The sequence below is a fragment of the Cherax quadricarinatus genome, chromosome 9, assembly GCF_038502225.1.
Source record: "Cherax quadricarinatus isolate ZL_2023a chromosome 9, ASM3850222v1, whole genome shotgun sequence".
NCBI classification, from domain to species: domain Eukaryota; kingdom Metazoa; phylum Arthropoda; class Malacostraca; order Decapoda; family Parastacidae; genus Cherax; species Cherax quadricarinatus.
Window position 1 is genome coordinate 50,636,224 of NC_091300.1, and position 17,332 is coordinate 50,653,555.

The following is a 17,332-nucleotide window of genomic DNA, read 5'->3' on the forward strand; positions in this document are numbered from 1 at the left end:
AGACTACCAGGAGTACCTGCTTGGAGAGACTACCAGGAGAACCTGCCTTGGGAGACTACCAAGAGAACCTGCCTGGGGAGACTACCAGGAGAACCTGCCTGGGCAGACTACGGGAGTACCTGCCTGGGGAGACTAGCATGAGGACCTGCCTCGGGGATCCTACCAAGAGGACCGGCCAAGAGGGACTACCAGGAGGACCTGAATGGGGAGACTAGCAGGAGAACCTGCCTGGGGAGACTACCACGAGTACCTTCCTGGGGAGACTACCAGGAGAACCTGCCTGGGGAGGCTACCAGGAGGACCTACTTGGGGAGACTACCAGGAGTACCTGCCTGGGGAGGCTACCAGGAGTACCTGCCTGGGGAGACTACCAGGAGTGCCTGTTTGGGGAGACTACCAGGAGTACCTGCCTTGGGAGACTACCAAGAGTACCTGCCTGGGGAGACTGCCAGGAATACCTGCCTTGGGAGACTACCAGGAGTACCTGCCTTAGGAGACTACCAGGAGTGGCTGTTTGGGGAGACTACCATTAGTACCTGTCTGGGGAGGCTAGCAGGAGGACCTGCCTGGGGGATCCTACCAAGAGGACCTGCCAAGATGGATTACCAGGAGGACCTGACTGGGGAGACTAGGAGGAAAACCTGCCTGGGGAGACTACCATGAGTGCCTGTTTGGGGAAACTACCAGGAGTATCTTCCTGGGGAGACTATCAGGAGGATCTGCCTGGAGGGACTTCCAGGAGGACCTGCCTGGAGATACTACCAGAAGGACCTGCTTGGTTAGATTACCAGGGACAGCTGCCTGGGAAAACTTCTGGAAGGTCCTGTATGTTGAGACTACCAAGAGGCCCTGTTTGGGTAGAGTTCCAGGGGACCTGCCTTTGGGTACTTTTAAAACCTATCTTGGGGTGACTACCTGGGGACATGCCTAGAGTGACAACCTGGGGGACCTGCCGGGGAACTACATTTGGGACTTTCCCGGGGATTACCTGAAAGACCTGTCTATGGGTGACTACCTGGAGGACCTTCCTAGGGAGACTACCAGGGGAACCTGCCTGTGGGAGTACTCGGAATACTTGTCTTGGGGTGACTACCTGGGGGACATGCATCGATTGACTTCCTCCTGGGTGATGCCTGTGTGATTCCTGGGTGACTACCTGGGTGACTTGCCTGGGGTCTACATGGGGGCTCTGCCGGAGGGACTACGTGGGGGCCCTGCCGGAAGGACTACCTGCTGTTGTTTCCAGGAGTCGCCTGATCAGTCAAGCTGTTTGATTTTGTCATCAACCAGTACGACGTCGACACCACATCCTGGTTGATAAGACACTGACTGCATGAACAGATAAAGCTCTTTCGTAAAAACAGTTTGCGGTCTCTTGGTGACCCCTACCCGGAACTTGAAGAACAGACATTTAAGCCCAACCTCTTAGACAATAGAAAAGATAGGCAATAGTCACCTGCTTAATTAATGAGTAGGAATGACCCACCAAGTAGATGGTGATTGAGATAAGCATGACCCACCTGGTAGAATATGGCGAAGGTGAGCAGGAGGTGGGTGAGGGCGGTGAAGGAGCCGGCCAGGATGCCCCAGCGTAGTGGCAGAGGCAACATAGAGTAAGTGACGAAGACAATGAAGAGTAAGTACCACATCTGATTCTCACTCTCCTTCTCCCACTCTTGCTCCAGGTTGTCCAGCGTCACTCCGTTCAACACCTGAGAGATGCACCCTGCAACAACACACGCAACATCTGGTTAATTCACCTGCAATGACACACAAATATGTACACAAATCTGCTTTGATTTGCCTACAACAATGCAAGCAACACGTTCGTTGATTTACCTGTAATAACGCAGGTAACATTTGGGTTAGTTTACTACAGCATCTCAGACAACACCTGCGTTAGTTTACCTGCAAGAACGCAAGTAACACCTGCATTAGTTTACATGTAACAACGCAGACAACACCTGCGTTAGTTTACGAGCAACAACACAGCAATAACTGCGACAGTTTACCTGTAACAACACAGATAACTCCCGCGTTAGTTTATCTGTAATAACAATAAACACTACCCTCAGTTTGCGAGCAGCAACTGACACAGCACTTATGTAAGTTCACGTGCACTAATACCTGTGCTAGTTTACTTGCAGAAACACAGAAAATATCTGCGTCAACAATACACACAACACCTACGTTAGTTTACATGCAGTAACACACAAAACCTGGGTATGTTGACCTGCAGCAACACAGGCAACTGCTGCGTTAGTTTACTTGCAGCACTACGCACTGTAATAACATTGGTAGGATTACCAACAATATGTTAGGTAAAAGGGCACATGTGCAACTAATTTATTTTTTATTTTTTTTTTTTATTATCACACTGGCCGATTCCCACCAAGGCAGGGTGGCCCGAAAAAGAAAAACTTTCACCATCATTCACTCCATCACTGTCTTGCCAGAAGGGTGCTTTACACTACAGTTTTTAAACTGCAACATTAACACCCCTCCTTCAGAGTGCAGGCACTGTACTTCCCATCTCCAGGACTCAAGTCCGCCCTGCCGGTTTCCCTGAATCCCTTCATAAATGTTACTTTGCTCACACTCCAACAGCACGTCAAGTATTAAAAACCATTTGTCTCCATTCACTCCTATCAAACACGCTCACGCATGCCTGCTGGAAGTCCAAGCCCCTCGCACACAAAACCTCCTTTACCCCCTCCCTCCAACCCTTCCTAGGCCGACCCCTACCCCGCCTTCCTTCCACTACAGACTGATACACTCTTGAAGTCATTCTGTTTCGCTCCATTCTCTCTACATGTCCGAACCACCTCAACAACCCTTCCTCAGCCCTCTGGACAACAGTTTTGGTAATCCCGCACCTCCTCCTAACTTCCAAACTACGAATTCTCTGCATTATATTCACACCACACATTGGCCTCAGACATGACATCTCCACTGCCTCCAGCCTTCTCCTCGCTGCAACATTCATCACCCATGCTTCACACCCATATAAGAGCGTTGGTAAAACTATACTCTCATACATTCCCCTCTTTGCCTCCAAGGACAAGGTTCTTTGTCTCCACAGACTCCTAAGTGCACCACTCACTCTTTTTCCCTCATCAATTCTATGATTCACCTCATCTTTCATAGACCCATCCGCTGACACGTCCACTCCCAAATATCTGAATACGTTCACCTCCTCCATACTCTCTCCCTCCAATCTGATATTCAATCTTTCATCACCTAATCTTTTTGTTATCCTCATAACCTTACTCTTTCCTGTATTCACCTTTAATTTTCTTCTTTTGCACACCCTACCAAATTCATCCACCAATCTCTGCAGCTTCTCTTCAGAATCTCCCAAGAGCACAGTGTCATCAGCAAAGAGCAGCTGTGACAACTCCCACTTTGTGTGTGATCTTTATCTTTTAACTCCACGCCTCTTGCCAAGACCCTCGCATTTACTTCTCTTACAACCCCATCTATAAATATATTAAACAACCACGGTGACATCACACATCCTTGTCTAAGGCCTACTTTTACTGGGAAAAAATTTCCCTCTTTCCTACATACTCTAACTTGAGCCTCACTAATACTTGAGCAACTAATACGGCATTTAATTGTAGCAACGTTTCGCTCTCCAGAAACGCTGTCAACCCGTTGCAAACATTACAGAGACAAAGGAATATATAGGCACAAAGTGAGATGTTACAGCATAACATAATCACAGCAGTAAGTTAACTGGCCCAAACTGTAGGTGGTAGTAGTAATAATGGTAGTAGTAGTAGTAGTAGTAGTAATAGCAGTGGTAGCAGTAGTAGTAGTAGTAGTAGTAGTAGTAGTAGTAGCAGTAGTAGTAGTAGTAGTAGTAGTAGTGGTAGTAGTAATAGTAGTGGTATTAGTGGTAGTAATAGCAGTAGTGATAGTATTAATGGAAGGAGTAGTAGTAGTAATAGTATTAGTAGCAGTAATACTACTTCTGTTAATAGTGGTATTAGTGGTAGTGATAGTAGTACTAGTGGTAGTAGTAGTAGTAGTATTAGTGGTAGTATTAATGGAAGTATTAGTTGGAGTAGGATAAGTAGTAGTAGTATTACTACAACTACTAGCACTGGTAGTAGTCGTAACTGGTATGTCGTAGTCGTAACAGCTTCACACGGTGAGGGTCCAGGTTCGATTCCTGGCAAGGGTAGAAACATTGGGCGTGTTTCCTTACACCGGTTGTCTATGTTCACCCATCAGTAAAATGGGTATCTGGGTGTTAGTCGACTGGTGTGGGTCGTATCCTTGGACAAAACTGACCTAATTTGCCCATAAATGCTCTGTATAACAAGCGGCTTTCTATATAGTAGTATGTCATTAATGTCAGCTAGGCCTGTATACTATGTACATATACTTGTAGAAATAAAGGTATTATTATTATTATTATTATTATTATTATTATTATTATTATTATTATTATTATTATTATTATTATTATTATTATTTATTTTAATAATTCTTAATTCTTTTATTATGTTTAATTGTATCTGAAATGATGATTAAGGCGGGCGTCGATAAACTTCATCAAGTCTCTGGCGGAATTCCGGTGTTGTACGCAGGCATTGCTCAAGTCATCATTTCAGCAAACATTAATGTGTTAACTGAGACGTGTTTTGAGGCTTCTCGCAGTTTCGCCTATGTTTACTCTGTTACAGCCTGCACAGGGATAGTGTAAACCCCTACAGTGACTGGTTCAAGGTTCTTCGATTAAGTCTTAGTCAGATCTTTTATGGAGGTGCTGGTTGCGATGAAGACTCTGTAGTGTTTTCTTGCGCGAGCACTTTGGAGACGTTTAATGTAGCCTGGTTGTTGGGCAGGATTATAATTTTGTTAGGAGTAGTGTTAGTGCGTGGAGAATTGACGATCTGAAGGGCTCTTTTCTTGCAGTCGTTGACGAAAAAGAAGGAAATTGTATCTCGGTGAAGATTTGGTGAATGTATGTACACTCCTCGCCAAGAAACTCTTGACTGGAAAAGAAGCGTAGGAGATCGTTTTAGTTTGTAGGATTCCTGGAAACTTAAAACCTTAGAGAGTTATTTACTCTATGAATGAGGACGTCTAAAAAAAAGTAACTTGTCAATGAACTCTTCAAGTTTAAACTGGATACCCCTCTCAACTGCGTTGAACCTTTCCTTAAGATTACTCATATCAAAACGTTTGGGAGTTATTATGAGGACGTCGTCCACATAACATAACCATATAACCTACTGCAGTGACTATGATTTGAATTTACATCTCACTCTAATACCTATATATACCCTCTATGTCCTTGTATTAAACCATACCACGGGCGGGGATAGAACCCGCGATCAGAGAGTCTCAAAACTCCAGACCGTCGAGTTAGCCACTGGACGGTCTGGAGTTTAGAGACTCTCTGATCGCGGGTTCTATCCCCGCCCTTGGTATGGTTTGTTTGCAATCGTGTCATTACGATTTCGTGAGTCATGTTAACGGCTTTGAGGGGACTTGAGCTAGAGTTCGTCATGGCCATGCTAGCTGGAGATTCGTCTGTAAAAACTTGGATTTGTGGTGCCTGTGCTAACTTTCCTATGGCGTTGTAGAAATATACCTAGTTGGGCGAATCTTATGTGGCTAGCTGGTCCAGTGGCTAACGCGACGGTCTGGAGTTTTGAGACTCTCTGACCGCGGGTTCTATCCCTACCCGTGGTATGGTTTGTTAGCAATCGTATCATTTCGATTTCGTGAGTCCCTGTATTGTCTGTAACAGACTGGCAAAGCTCCTGGCGAGCAAAACGTTGCTACAGTAAATTGTCGCACTAGTTCCGCATGTTTCCTTTTACCTAACGACAGTGCACACAACACCTGCATTAGTTTACCTGCAACAATAGACACAACACCTGTTTTAGTTTACCTGGGTCAACACACTCAACATATGTGTTAGTTTACCTACAACAATACACCCAACACCTGCATTAGATTACCTGCAACAATACAACCAACACCAGAGTTAGTTTACCTGTAACAATACACACACAACACCTATGTTATTTTGCCAGCAACGGCTGAAACACCGCCAGTTGTGTACCACTCTTTGATTATGCAGTTCATCGCGCCCCCCTTACCCTCGGTCTGGTCCTAGACCAGGTCTCCTGGTTGATTATCTGATCAAACAGTGTTGGTAATAGCCAAACATAGGTGAACGTAGCCACGACAGCCTGGCTAATTAACAACTGTCCCGGAAAGTGATTAATTTTCATTTGTTAAAGACATTTCGACTGAGTGAACTGTCGCTCAATATTCAGAGCTGAAGACTAATCAGAGGTTCAGTGAATGATGAGTAGCAGTGGTACAGTGAATGATGAGTAGCAGTGGTACAGTGAATGATGAGTAGCAGTGGTACAGTGAATGATGAGTAGCAGTGGTACAGTGAATGATGAGTAGCAGTGGTACAGTGAATGATGAGTAGCAGTGGTGCAGTGAATGATGAGTAGCAGTGGTGCAGTGAATGATGAGTAGCAGTGGTACAGTGAATGATGAGTAGCAGTGGTGCAGTGAATGATGAGTAGCAGTGGTACAGTGAATGATGAGTAGCAGTGGTGCAGTGAATGACGAGCAGCAGTGGTGCAGTGAATGATGAGTAGCAGTGGTACAGTGAATGATGAGTAGCAGTGGTACAGTGAATGATGAGTAGCAGTGGTACAGTGAATGATGAGTAGCAGTGGTGCAGTGAATGACGAGCAGCAGTGGTGCAGTGAATGATGAGTAGCAGTGGTACAGTGAATGATGAGTAGCAGTGGTGCAGTGAATGATGAGTAGCAGTGGTACAGTGAATGATGAGTAGCAGTGGTACAGTGAATGACGAGCAGCAGTGGTACAGTGAATGATGAGTAGCAGTGGTACAGTGAATGATGAGTAGCAGTGGTACAGTGAATGATGAGTAGCAGTGGTACAGTGAATGATGAGTAGCAGTGGTACAGTGAATGATGAGTAGCAGTGGTGCAGTGAATGATGAGTAGCAGTGGTACAGTGAATGATGAGTAGCAGTGGTACAGTGAATGACGAGTAGCAGTGGTACAGTGAATAATGAGTAGCAGTGGTACAGTGAATGATGAGTAGCAGTGGTACAGTGAATGATGAGTAGCAGTGGTACAGTGAATGATGAGTAGCAGTAGTACAGTGAATGATGAGTAGCAGTGGTACAGTGAATGATGAGTAGCAGTGGTACAGTGAATGATGAGTAGCAGTGGTACAGTGAATGACGAGTAGCAGTGGTGCAGTGAATGACGAGTAGCAGTGGTACAGTGGGTGACGAGAAGCAATATTGTAGTGAATGGCGAAGACTAGAAGCAGTTGTACACTGAATGAGGAGTAGCAGTGGTGCAGTGAATGACGAGTAGCAATGGTGTCGCGAATGACGAGTAGCAATGATGTAGCGAATGACGAGTAACAGTGATGCAGTGAATGATAAAAAGCAGTGATGCAATGAATAACGAGAAGCAATTTTGCAGTGAATGACGTGTTGCAGTGGCGCAGTGAATGACGAGAATCAGTAGTGCACTGAATGACGAGTAGCAGTTTTGCAGTGAATGACTCGACAAAGTGGTACAGTGAATGACGAGTAGCAGTGGTGCAGTTTATGACGAGATGCAGTAGTGCAGTGTATGACGAGTAACAGTGATGCAATGAATGACGAGTAACAGTGGTGCAGTGAATGACGAGTAACAGTGATGCAATGAATGACGAGTAACAGTGGTGCAGTGAATGACGAGTAACAGTGATGCAATGAATGACGAGTAACAGTGGTGCAGTGAATGACGAGTAACAGTGATGCAATGAATGACGAGTAACAGTGATGCAATGAATGACGAGTAACAGTGATGCAATGAATGACGAGTAACAGTGATGCAATGAATGACGAGTAACAGTGATGCAGTGAATGACGAGTAACAGTGATGCAATGAATGACGAGTAACAGTGGTGCAGTGAATGACGAGTAACAGTGATGCAATGAATGACGAGTAACAGTGATGCAATGAATGACGAGTAACAGTGATGCAATGAATGACGAGTAACAGTGATGCAGTGAATGACGAGTAACAGTGATGCAATGAATGACGAGTAACAGTGGTGCAATGAATGACGAGTAACAGTGATGCAGTGAATGACGAGTAACAGTGATGCAGTGAATGACGAGTAACAGTGATGCAATGAATGACGAGTAACAGTGGTGCAGTGAATGACGAGTAACAGTGATGCAATGAATGACGAGTAACAGTGATGCAATGAATGACGAGTAACAGTGATGCAATGAATGACGAGTAACAGTGATGCAGTGAATGACGAGTAGCAGTGATGCAATGAATGACGAGTAACAGTGATGCAATGAATGACGAGTAACAGTGATGCAATGAATGACGAGTAACAGTGATGCAATGAATGACGAGTAACAGTGATGCAGTGAATGACGAGTAACAGTGATGCAGTGAATGACGAGTAACAGTGATGCAATGAATGACGAGTAACAGTGATGCAATGAATGACGAGTAACAGTGATGCAATGAATGACGAGTAACAGTGATGCAATGAATGACGAGTAACAGTGATGCAGTGAATGACGAGTAACAGTAATGCAGTGAATGACGAGAAACAGTGGTGCAGTGAATAATTAGACGCAGTGGTACAGTAAATGACGAGTAGCAGTTGTGCAGTGAATGATGAGTAGCAGTATTGCAATGAATGGCTTGTAGTAGTGCTGCAGTGAATGACGAGAAGCAGTGGTGCAGTGTATGACGAGTTGCAGCGATGCAGTGAATGATGAGAAGCAGTGGTGCAGTGTATGACGAGTTGCAGCGATGCAGTGAATGATGAGAAGCAGTGGTGCAGTGTATGACGAGTTGCAGCGATGCAGTGAATGACGAGAAGCAGTGGTGCAGTGAATGACGAGTTGCAGTGATGTAGTGAATGACGAGAAGCAGTGGTGCAGTGTATGACGAGTTGCAGCGATGCAGTGAATGACGAGAAGCAGTGGTGCAGTGTATGACGAGTTGCAGCGATGCAGTGAATGACGAGAAGCAGTGGTGCAGTGTATGACGAGTTGCAGCGATGCAGTGAATGACGAGAAGCAGTGGTGCAGTGTATGACGAGTTGCAGCGATGCAGTGAATGACGAGAAGCAGTGGTGCAGTGTATGACGAGTTGCAGCGATGCAGTGAATGACGAGAAGCAGTGGTGCAGTGTATGACGAGTTGCAGCGATGCAGTGAATGACGAGAAGCAGTGGTGCAGTGTATGACGAGTTGCAGCGATGCAGTGAATGACGAGAAGCAGTGGTGCAGTGTATGACGAGTTGCAGCGATGCAGTGAATGACGAGAAGCAGTGGTGCAGTGTATGACGAGTTGCAGCGATGCAGTGAATGACGAGAAGCAGTGGTGCAGTGTATGACGAGTTGCAGCGATGCAGTGAATGACGAGAAGCAGTGGTGCAGTGTATGACGAGTTGCAGCGATGCAGTGAATGACGAGAAGCAGTGGTGCAGTGTATGACGAGTTGCAGCGATGCAGTGAATGACGAGAAGCAGTGGTGCAGTGTATGACGAGTTGCAGCGATGCAGTGAATGACGAGAAGCAGTGGTGCAGTGTATGACGAGTTGCAGCGATGCAGTGAATGACGAGAAGCAGTGGTGCAGTGAATGACGAGTTGCAGCGATGTAGTGAATGACGAGAAGCAGTGGTGCAGTGAATGACGAGTTGCAGTGATGTAGTGAATGACGAGAAGCAGTGGTGCAGTGTATGACGAGTTGCAGCGATGCAGTGAATGACGAGAAGCAGTGGTGCAGTGAATGACGAGTTGCAGTGATGTAGTGAATGACGAGAAGCAGTGGTGCAGTGTATGACGAGTTGCAGCGATGCAGTGAATGACGAGAAGCAGTGGTGCAGTGAATGACGAGTTGCAGCGATGCAGTGAATGACGAGAAGCAGTGGTGCAGTGTATGACGAGTTGCAGCGATGCAGTGAATGACGAGAAGCAGTGGTGCAGTGTATGACGAGTTGCAGCGATGCAGTGAATGACGAGAAGCAGTGGTGCAGTGTATGACGAGTTGCAGCGATGCAGTGAATGACGAGAAGCAGTGGTGCAGTGAATGACGAGTTGCAGCGATGCAGTGAATGACGAGAAGCAGTGGTGCAGTGAATGACGAGTTGCAGTGATGTAGTGAATGACGAGAAGCAGTGGTGCAGTGTATGACGAGTTGCAGCGATGCAGTGAATGACGAGAAGCAGTGGTGCAGTGTATGATGAGTTGCAGTGATGCAGTGAATGACGAGAAGCAGTGGTGTAGTGAATGACGAGAAGCAGTGGTGAAGTGAATGACGAGAAACAGTGGTGAAGTGAATGACGAGTAGCAGTGATGCAGTGAATGATTTGAAGCAATGGTGCAGTGTATGATGAGTTGCAGTGATGCAGTGAATGACGAGAAGCAGTGGTGTAGTGAATGACGAGTAGCAGTGATGCAGTGAATGATTTGAAGCAATGGTGCAGTGTATGATGAGTTGCAGTGATGCAGTGAATGACGAGAAGCAGTGGTGCAGTGTATGACTAGTTGCAGCGATGCAGTGAATGACGAGAAGCAGTGGTGCAGTGAATGACGAGTTGCAGTGATGTAGTGAATGACGAGAAGCAGTGGTGCAGTGTATGACGAGTTGCAGCGATGCAGTGAATGACGAGAAGCAGTGGTGCAGTGTATGACGAGTTGCAGCGATGCAGTGAATGACGAGAAGCAGTGGTGCAGTGTATGACGAGTTGCAGCGATGCAGTGAATGACGAGAAGCAGTGGTGCAGTGTATGACGAGTTGCAGCGATGCAGTGAATGACGAGAAGCAGTGGTGCAGTGTATGACGAGTTGCAGCGATGCAGTGAATGACGAGAAGCAGTGGTGCAGTGTATGACGAGTTGCAGCGATGCAGTGAATGACGAGAAGCAGTGGTGCAGTGTATGACGAGTTGCAGCGATGCAGTGAATGACGAGAAGCAGTGGTGAAGTGTATGATGAGTTGCAGTGATGCAGTGAATGATAAGAATCAGTGATGCAGTGAATGACGAGAAGCAGTGGTGAAGTGTATGACGAGTTTCAGTGATGCAGTGAATGACGAGAAGTAGTAGTGAAGTGAATAACGTGTAGCAGCGGTGCAGTGAATGACTAGTAGCAGTGGTGCAGTGAATGACGACTAGCAGTGATGCAGTGAGTGACCTGAAGCAGTGGTGCAGTGAATGATGAGCAGTGGTATAGAGAATGAAGAGTTTCAGAACTGCGGTGAATAACGAGTAGCAGAGCCCTTGGTTTTACTTACATCTGCTGCCTCTTGTCTTAAGCATTGTGGCTACTGCTGCTCGCACCTGATACCCCTCTTCTCAAGCAGTGTTTCTGCTGCTAATCACACCTGCTACCCCTTGTCTCTAGAAGTGTTTTTGCTACTACTCACATCTGCTTCCCCTTGTCTCAAGAAAGGTGGCTGCTGCTCCTCACACCCGATACCCCTTGTCTCAAGCAGTGCGGCTGCTGCTACTCACACCTGCTACCCCTTGTCTCAAGCAGTGTGGCTGCTACTCATACCTGATACCCCTTATCTCAAGCAGTGTGGCTGCTGCTATTCACACCTGATACCCCTTGTCTAAAGCAGGTTGGCCGGTGCTACTCACACCTGATACCCCTTGTCTCAAGCAGTGTGGCTGGTGCTACTCACACCTGATACCCCTTGTCTCAAGCAGTGTGGCTGGTGCTACTCACACCTGATACCCCTTGTGGCATGCAAAGAGTATGTAACCTTTATTCGGCGCATGTACACACCCCAGCGAACCAGGGGACTGAGGGTTGACGATGGGGCCCCGTCGTTCAACCAGTACCCAGGTTCCAGCCAATGAGAAGATGGTTTTGGCAATCGCAGAGGTTATGTGGGTACCACTCCCGTCTGCCCTTGTCATTCCCATTCTAGAGCTGGTTGAAGCACGTCTGCTCTCTAGTGGCTTCTATTCTGCCTTGCTTACCGTGGAGTGCACTAATACCTATTGCAGTACATAGTGTATGTAGTGTACATGCTTCTGTTCTAAATTGGTGAAGGATAATTCAAGCCAAAAATTTTCTGCTGTGTTTATTTTGCTCCCTTCACACCCAGGATAACAGGCCTTTGGGACTCCTGGGTTGTAATACCCCTTATCTCAAGCAGTGTGGCTGGTGCTACTCACACCTGATACCCCTTGTCTCAAGCAGTGTGGCTGGTGCTACTCACACCTGATACCCCTTGTCTCAAGCAGTGTGGCTGGTGCTACTCACACCTGATACCCCTTATCTCAAGCAGTGTGGCTGCTGCTACTCACACCTGATACCCCTTGTCTCAAGCAAGGTGTCTGCTACTGCATACACTACTACGTTATTAAAAATATATATTACCCTATGAAGTGAGTCGTGTGAATAGCAAAGCATTAAAACTACATGTCTGCTCAGTTCTTTCATCATTTGTTATTGCTTTGACTTTTAGCTCGCTGTCAGTACTGATTTTCTGGTAACAGTTTACAAGTATCACCACTAACCTGGAATTTTCTAGATTATTGTTATATATCAGATCAATCACAATATAATTAAACGTATTGACATGTTCCAGGTCACAGGATATAAGTCATTACTGTTAGCTAGCAAGGAATAAGAAATAAAAGTGTTTCTACTTAAAAAAAACACGTGTACTAGTGTAGTGTGAATGAGTGGATCGTCAGTCCGAGTGTATGAGAAGCATCTGAGTATGGTGTATGGGATCCATAAGTCATAGTAAATGTTGACGAAAGAAATAATTTTAACTCTATATACACCGAAAAATGGGTGCTGAGTTCTTAGCCAGGCAGTGACTGACTTTAACTTTATCACTACGGAAGCGTGATGAACCTTAGTGGGACTCGAACTGCACCACCATGCATAATTAACCCAGCGTAGCAAAACTCAAATTCATGATCTTCGGAGTTATTAATGGACTGCATATTCAACGGACTGATTTAGCCAAGTTTAATTATGCGATTACATATTAGTCCTTTGGCAGCGCATTGTCTATCACCACGTATTATTAATGGCAATTACTTGATTTCAGCTATCAAATTTTCTTGTCATCAGTGATCCGGTGGTGTCCCTTATCTGTCGTGAAACTTGGGTGGAATGCTCACACTGCTTCGCCAGTTGTGGTCAAGTTATCACGGTTACCTCTTGTGTTAACGATTCTTACACGGTTCTCATTTACCTCCAGACACAGTCGGATACAACTGTGCAGGTCTACATTACTGTAGTTGTCTCATGATAACATCTGCAGCATTTATAATTAAACTCCTGCAATTTTCTCAGCTGCGTACGTGTGCTGATTCAAATAGCATCAGTGTCTTCTGACTCAGTCCTTGTACTAACACACCTAGCACCAAGCGTCAGAGATGTCTAGGTACTGACAAGCCTAGCACCTCAGCACCTAGCATCGTTAAATTCCGTCTTTTTAATTTAAATTCTCTCTTTCAAGGGATGCAGAATGCTGTAAAGCCGGCAACGGGCTCTTAATACAATGAAGTGGAGCTACTTTTTCCATAAATTTGAAATGACTACTTCTATGTGAATGGAACGAAGCCTCGTCAAAGTTCAGCAGAGTATTTGAACATTTTTGTGAAACGAAAGATGCAAATATGATAACGTGAAAATATAAACAATAGAAAAACTTTAAGTTGACAAAAAAGTTTAATAAAGTTAACACAGCTATAAAATACACAAACTTGAAATATTACCTAACTGAACGAGCTATGAAAAAATAAAACATAAGTGAATCAAATTGATCAAAGTTAAGACACATAAAAATAATACATTGGGTTCTCAGTAGGACACATGAAGCAGCCCATGGTGCTGTAGTCTGCCTCTGATCCACGGTAGCCCCAGCCCATGGTGCTGTAGTCTGCCTCTAATCCACGGTAACCCCAGCCCATGGTGCTGTAGTCTGCCTCTGCTCCACGGTAGCCCCAGCCCATGGTGCTGTAGTCTGCCTCTGATCCACGGTAGCCCCAGCCCATGGTGCTGTAGTCTGGCTCTGATCCACGGTAGCCCCAGCCCATGGTGCTGTAGTCTGACTCTGATCCACGGTAGCCCCAGCCCATGGTGCTGTAGTCTGGCTCGGATCCACGGTAGCCCCAGCCCATGGTGCTGTAGTCTGCCTCTGATCCACGGTAGCCCCAGCCCATGGAGCCCCAGCCCATAGTGCTGTAGCCTACCTCTGATGCACGGCAGCCCCAGCCCATGGTGCTGTAGTCTGACTCTGATCCACGGTAGCCCCAGCCCATGGTGCTGTAGTCTGCCTCTGATCCACGGTAGCCCCAGGCCATGGTGCTGTAGTCTGGCTCTGATCCACGGTAGCCCCAGCCCATGGTGCTGTAGTCTGGCTCTGATCCACGGTAGCCCCAGCCCATGGTGGTGTAGTCTGGCTCTGATCTGCGGTAGCCCCAGCCCATGGTGCTGTAGTCTGACTCTGATCCACGGTGATCTGTAGTCTGGCTCTGATCCACGGTAGCCCCAGCCCATGGTGCTGTAGTCTGGTGCTGTAGTCTGACTCTGATCCACGGTAGCCCCAGCCCATGGTGCTGTAGTCTGCCTCTGATCCACGGTAGCCCCAGCCCATGGTGCTGTAGTCTGACTCTGATCCACGGTAGCCCCAGCCCATGGTGCTGTAGTCTACCTCTGATCCACGGTAGCCCCAGCCCATGGTGCTGTAGTCTGACTCTGATCCACGGTAGCCCCAGCCCATGATCCACGGTAGCCCCAGCCCATGGTGCTGTAGTCTGACTCTGATCTCTGATCCACGGTAGCCCCAGCCCATGGTGCTGTAGTCTGGCTCTGATCCACGGTAGCCCCAGCCCATGGTGCTGTAGTCTACCTCTGATCCACGGTAGCCCCAGCCCATGGTGCTGTAGTCTGGCTCTGATCCACGGTAGCCCCAGGCCATGGTGCTGTAGTCTGGCTCTGATCCACGGTAGCCCCAGCCCATGGTGCTGTAGTCTGGCTCTGATCCACGGTAGCCCCAGCCCATGGTGCTGTAGTCTGGCTCTGATCCACGGTAGCCCCAGCCCATGGTGCTGTAGTCTGGCTCTGATCCACGGTAGCCCCAGCCCATGGTGCTGTAGTCTGCCTCTGATCCACGGTAGCCCCAGCCCATGGTGCTGTAGTCTGCCTCTGATCCACGGTAGCCCCAGCCCATGGTGCTGTAGTCTGCCTCTGATCCACGGTAGCCCCAGCCCATGGTGCTGTAGTCTGGCTCTGATCCACGGTAGCCCCAGCCCATGGTGCTGTAGTCTGCCTCTGATCCACGGTAGCCCCAGGCCATGGTGCTGTAGTCTGACTCTGATCCACGGTAGCCCCAGCCCATGGTGCTGTAGTCTGCCTCTGATCCACGGTAGCCCCAGGCCATGGTGCTGTAGTCTGACTCTGATCCACGGTAGCCCCAGCCCATGGTGCTGTAGTCTGCCTCTGATCCACGGTAGCCCCAGGCCATGGTGGTGTAGTCTGACTCTGATCCACGGTAGCCCCAGCCCATGGTGCTGTAGTCTGACTCTGATCCACGGTAGCCCCAGCCCATGGTGCTGTAGTCTGCCTCTGATCCACGGTAGCCCCAGGCCATGGTGCTGTAGTCTGACTCTGATCCACGGTAGCCCCAGCCCATGGTGCTGTAGTCTGCCTCTGATCCACGGTAGCCCCAGGCCATGGTGTTGTAGTCTGCCTCTGATCCACGGTAGCCCCAGCCCATGGTGCTGTAGTCTGGCTCTGATCCACGGTAGCCCCAGCCCATGGTGCTGTAGTCTGACTCTGATCCACGGTAGCCCCAGCCCATGGTGTTGTAGTCTGCCTCTGATCCACGGTAGCCCCAGCCCATGGTGCTGTAGTCTGGCTCTGATCCACGGTAGCCCCAGCCCATGGTGCTGTAGTCTGCCTCTGATCCACGGTAGCCCCAGGCCATGGTGCTGTAGTCTGCCTCTGATCCACGGTAGCCCCAGCCCATGGTGCTGTAGTCTGCCTCTGATCCACGGTAGCCCCAGCCCATGGTGCTGTAGTCTGCCTCTGATCCACGGTAGCCAAAGCCCATGGTGCTGTAGTCTGCCTCTGATCCACGGTAGCCCCAGCCCATGGTGCTGTAGTCTGCCTCTGATCCACGGTAGCCCCAGGCCATGGTGCTGTAGTCTGCCTCTGATCCACGGTAGCCCCAGCCCATGGTGCTGTAGTCTGCCTCTGATCTACGGTAGCCCCAGCCCATGGTGCTGTAGTCTGCCTCTGCTCCACGGTAGCCCCAGCCCATGGTGCTGTAGTCTGCCTCTGATCCACGGTAGCCCCAGCCCATGGTGCTGTAGTCTGCCTCTGATCCACGGTAGCCCCAGCCCATGGTGCTGTAGTCTGCCTCTGATCCACGGTAGCCCCAGCCCATGGTGCTGTAGTCTGCCTTTGATCCACGGTAGCTCCAGCCCATGGTGCTTAGTATGGCTCTGATCCACGGTAGCCCCAGCCCATGGTGAAGTAGTCTGCCTCTGATCCACGGTAGCCCCAGCCCATGGTGCTGTAGTCTGGCTCTGATCCACGGTAGCCCCAGCCCATGGTGCTGTAGTCTACCTCTGATCTGCGGTAGCCCCAGCCCATGGTGATGCAGTCTGGCTCAGATCCACGGTATCCCCAGCCCATGGTGCTGTAGTCTGCCTCTGATCCACGGTAGCCCCTGCCCATGGTGCTGTAGTCTGGCTCTGATCCACGGTAGCCCCAGTCCATGGTGCTGTAGTCTGCCTCTGATTTACGGTAGCCCCAGCCCATGGTGCTGTAGTCTGTCTTTGATCCACGGTAGCCCCAGCCCATGGTGCTGTAGTCTGGCTCTAATCCACGGTAGCCCCAGCCAATGGTGATGCTGTCTGGCTCTGATCCACGGTAGCCCCAGCACATGGTGCTTAGTATGGCTCTGATCCACGGTAGCCCCAGCCCATGGTGAAGTAGTCTGCCTCTGATCCACGGTAGCCCCAGCCCATGGTGCTGTAGTCTGGCTCTGATCCACGGTAGCCCCAGCCCATGGTGCTGTAGTCTACCTCTGGTGCACGGCAGCCCCAGCCCATGGTGCTGTAGTCTACCTCTGATCTGCGGTAGCCCCAGCCCATGGTGATGCAGTCTGGCTCAGATCCACGGTAGCCCCAGCCCATGGTGCTGTAGTCTGCCTCTGATCCACGATAGCCAGCCCATGGTGCTGTAGTCTGGCTCTGATCCACGGTAGCCCCAGCCCATGGTGCTGTAGTCTGCCTCTGATACA

General features: G+C 48.5%; 1 protein-coding gene across 1 annotated transcript in view; it reads right to left on the bottom strand.

Moving 5' to 3' along the window:
- The window catches only part of LOC128686061 (adenylate cyclase type 8-like), a gene marked incomplete in the record, with an annotated part of 931,274 nt that overhangs the window by 747,323 nt on the left and 166,619 nt on the right, over positions 1-17,332 (bottom strand). Inside the window, 1 exon segment of the mRNA XM_070083124.1 lies at positions 1,521-1,726. Within this exon segment, the coding sequence (XP_069939225.1) occupies positions 1,521-1,726 (206 nt within the window).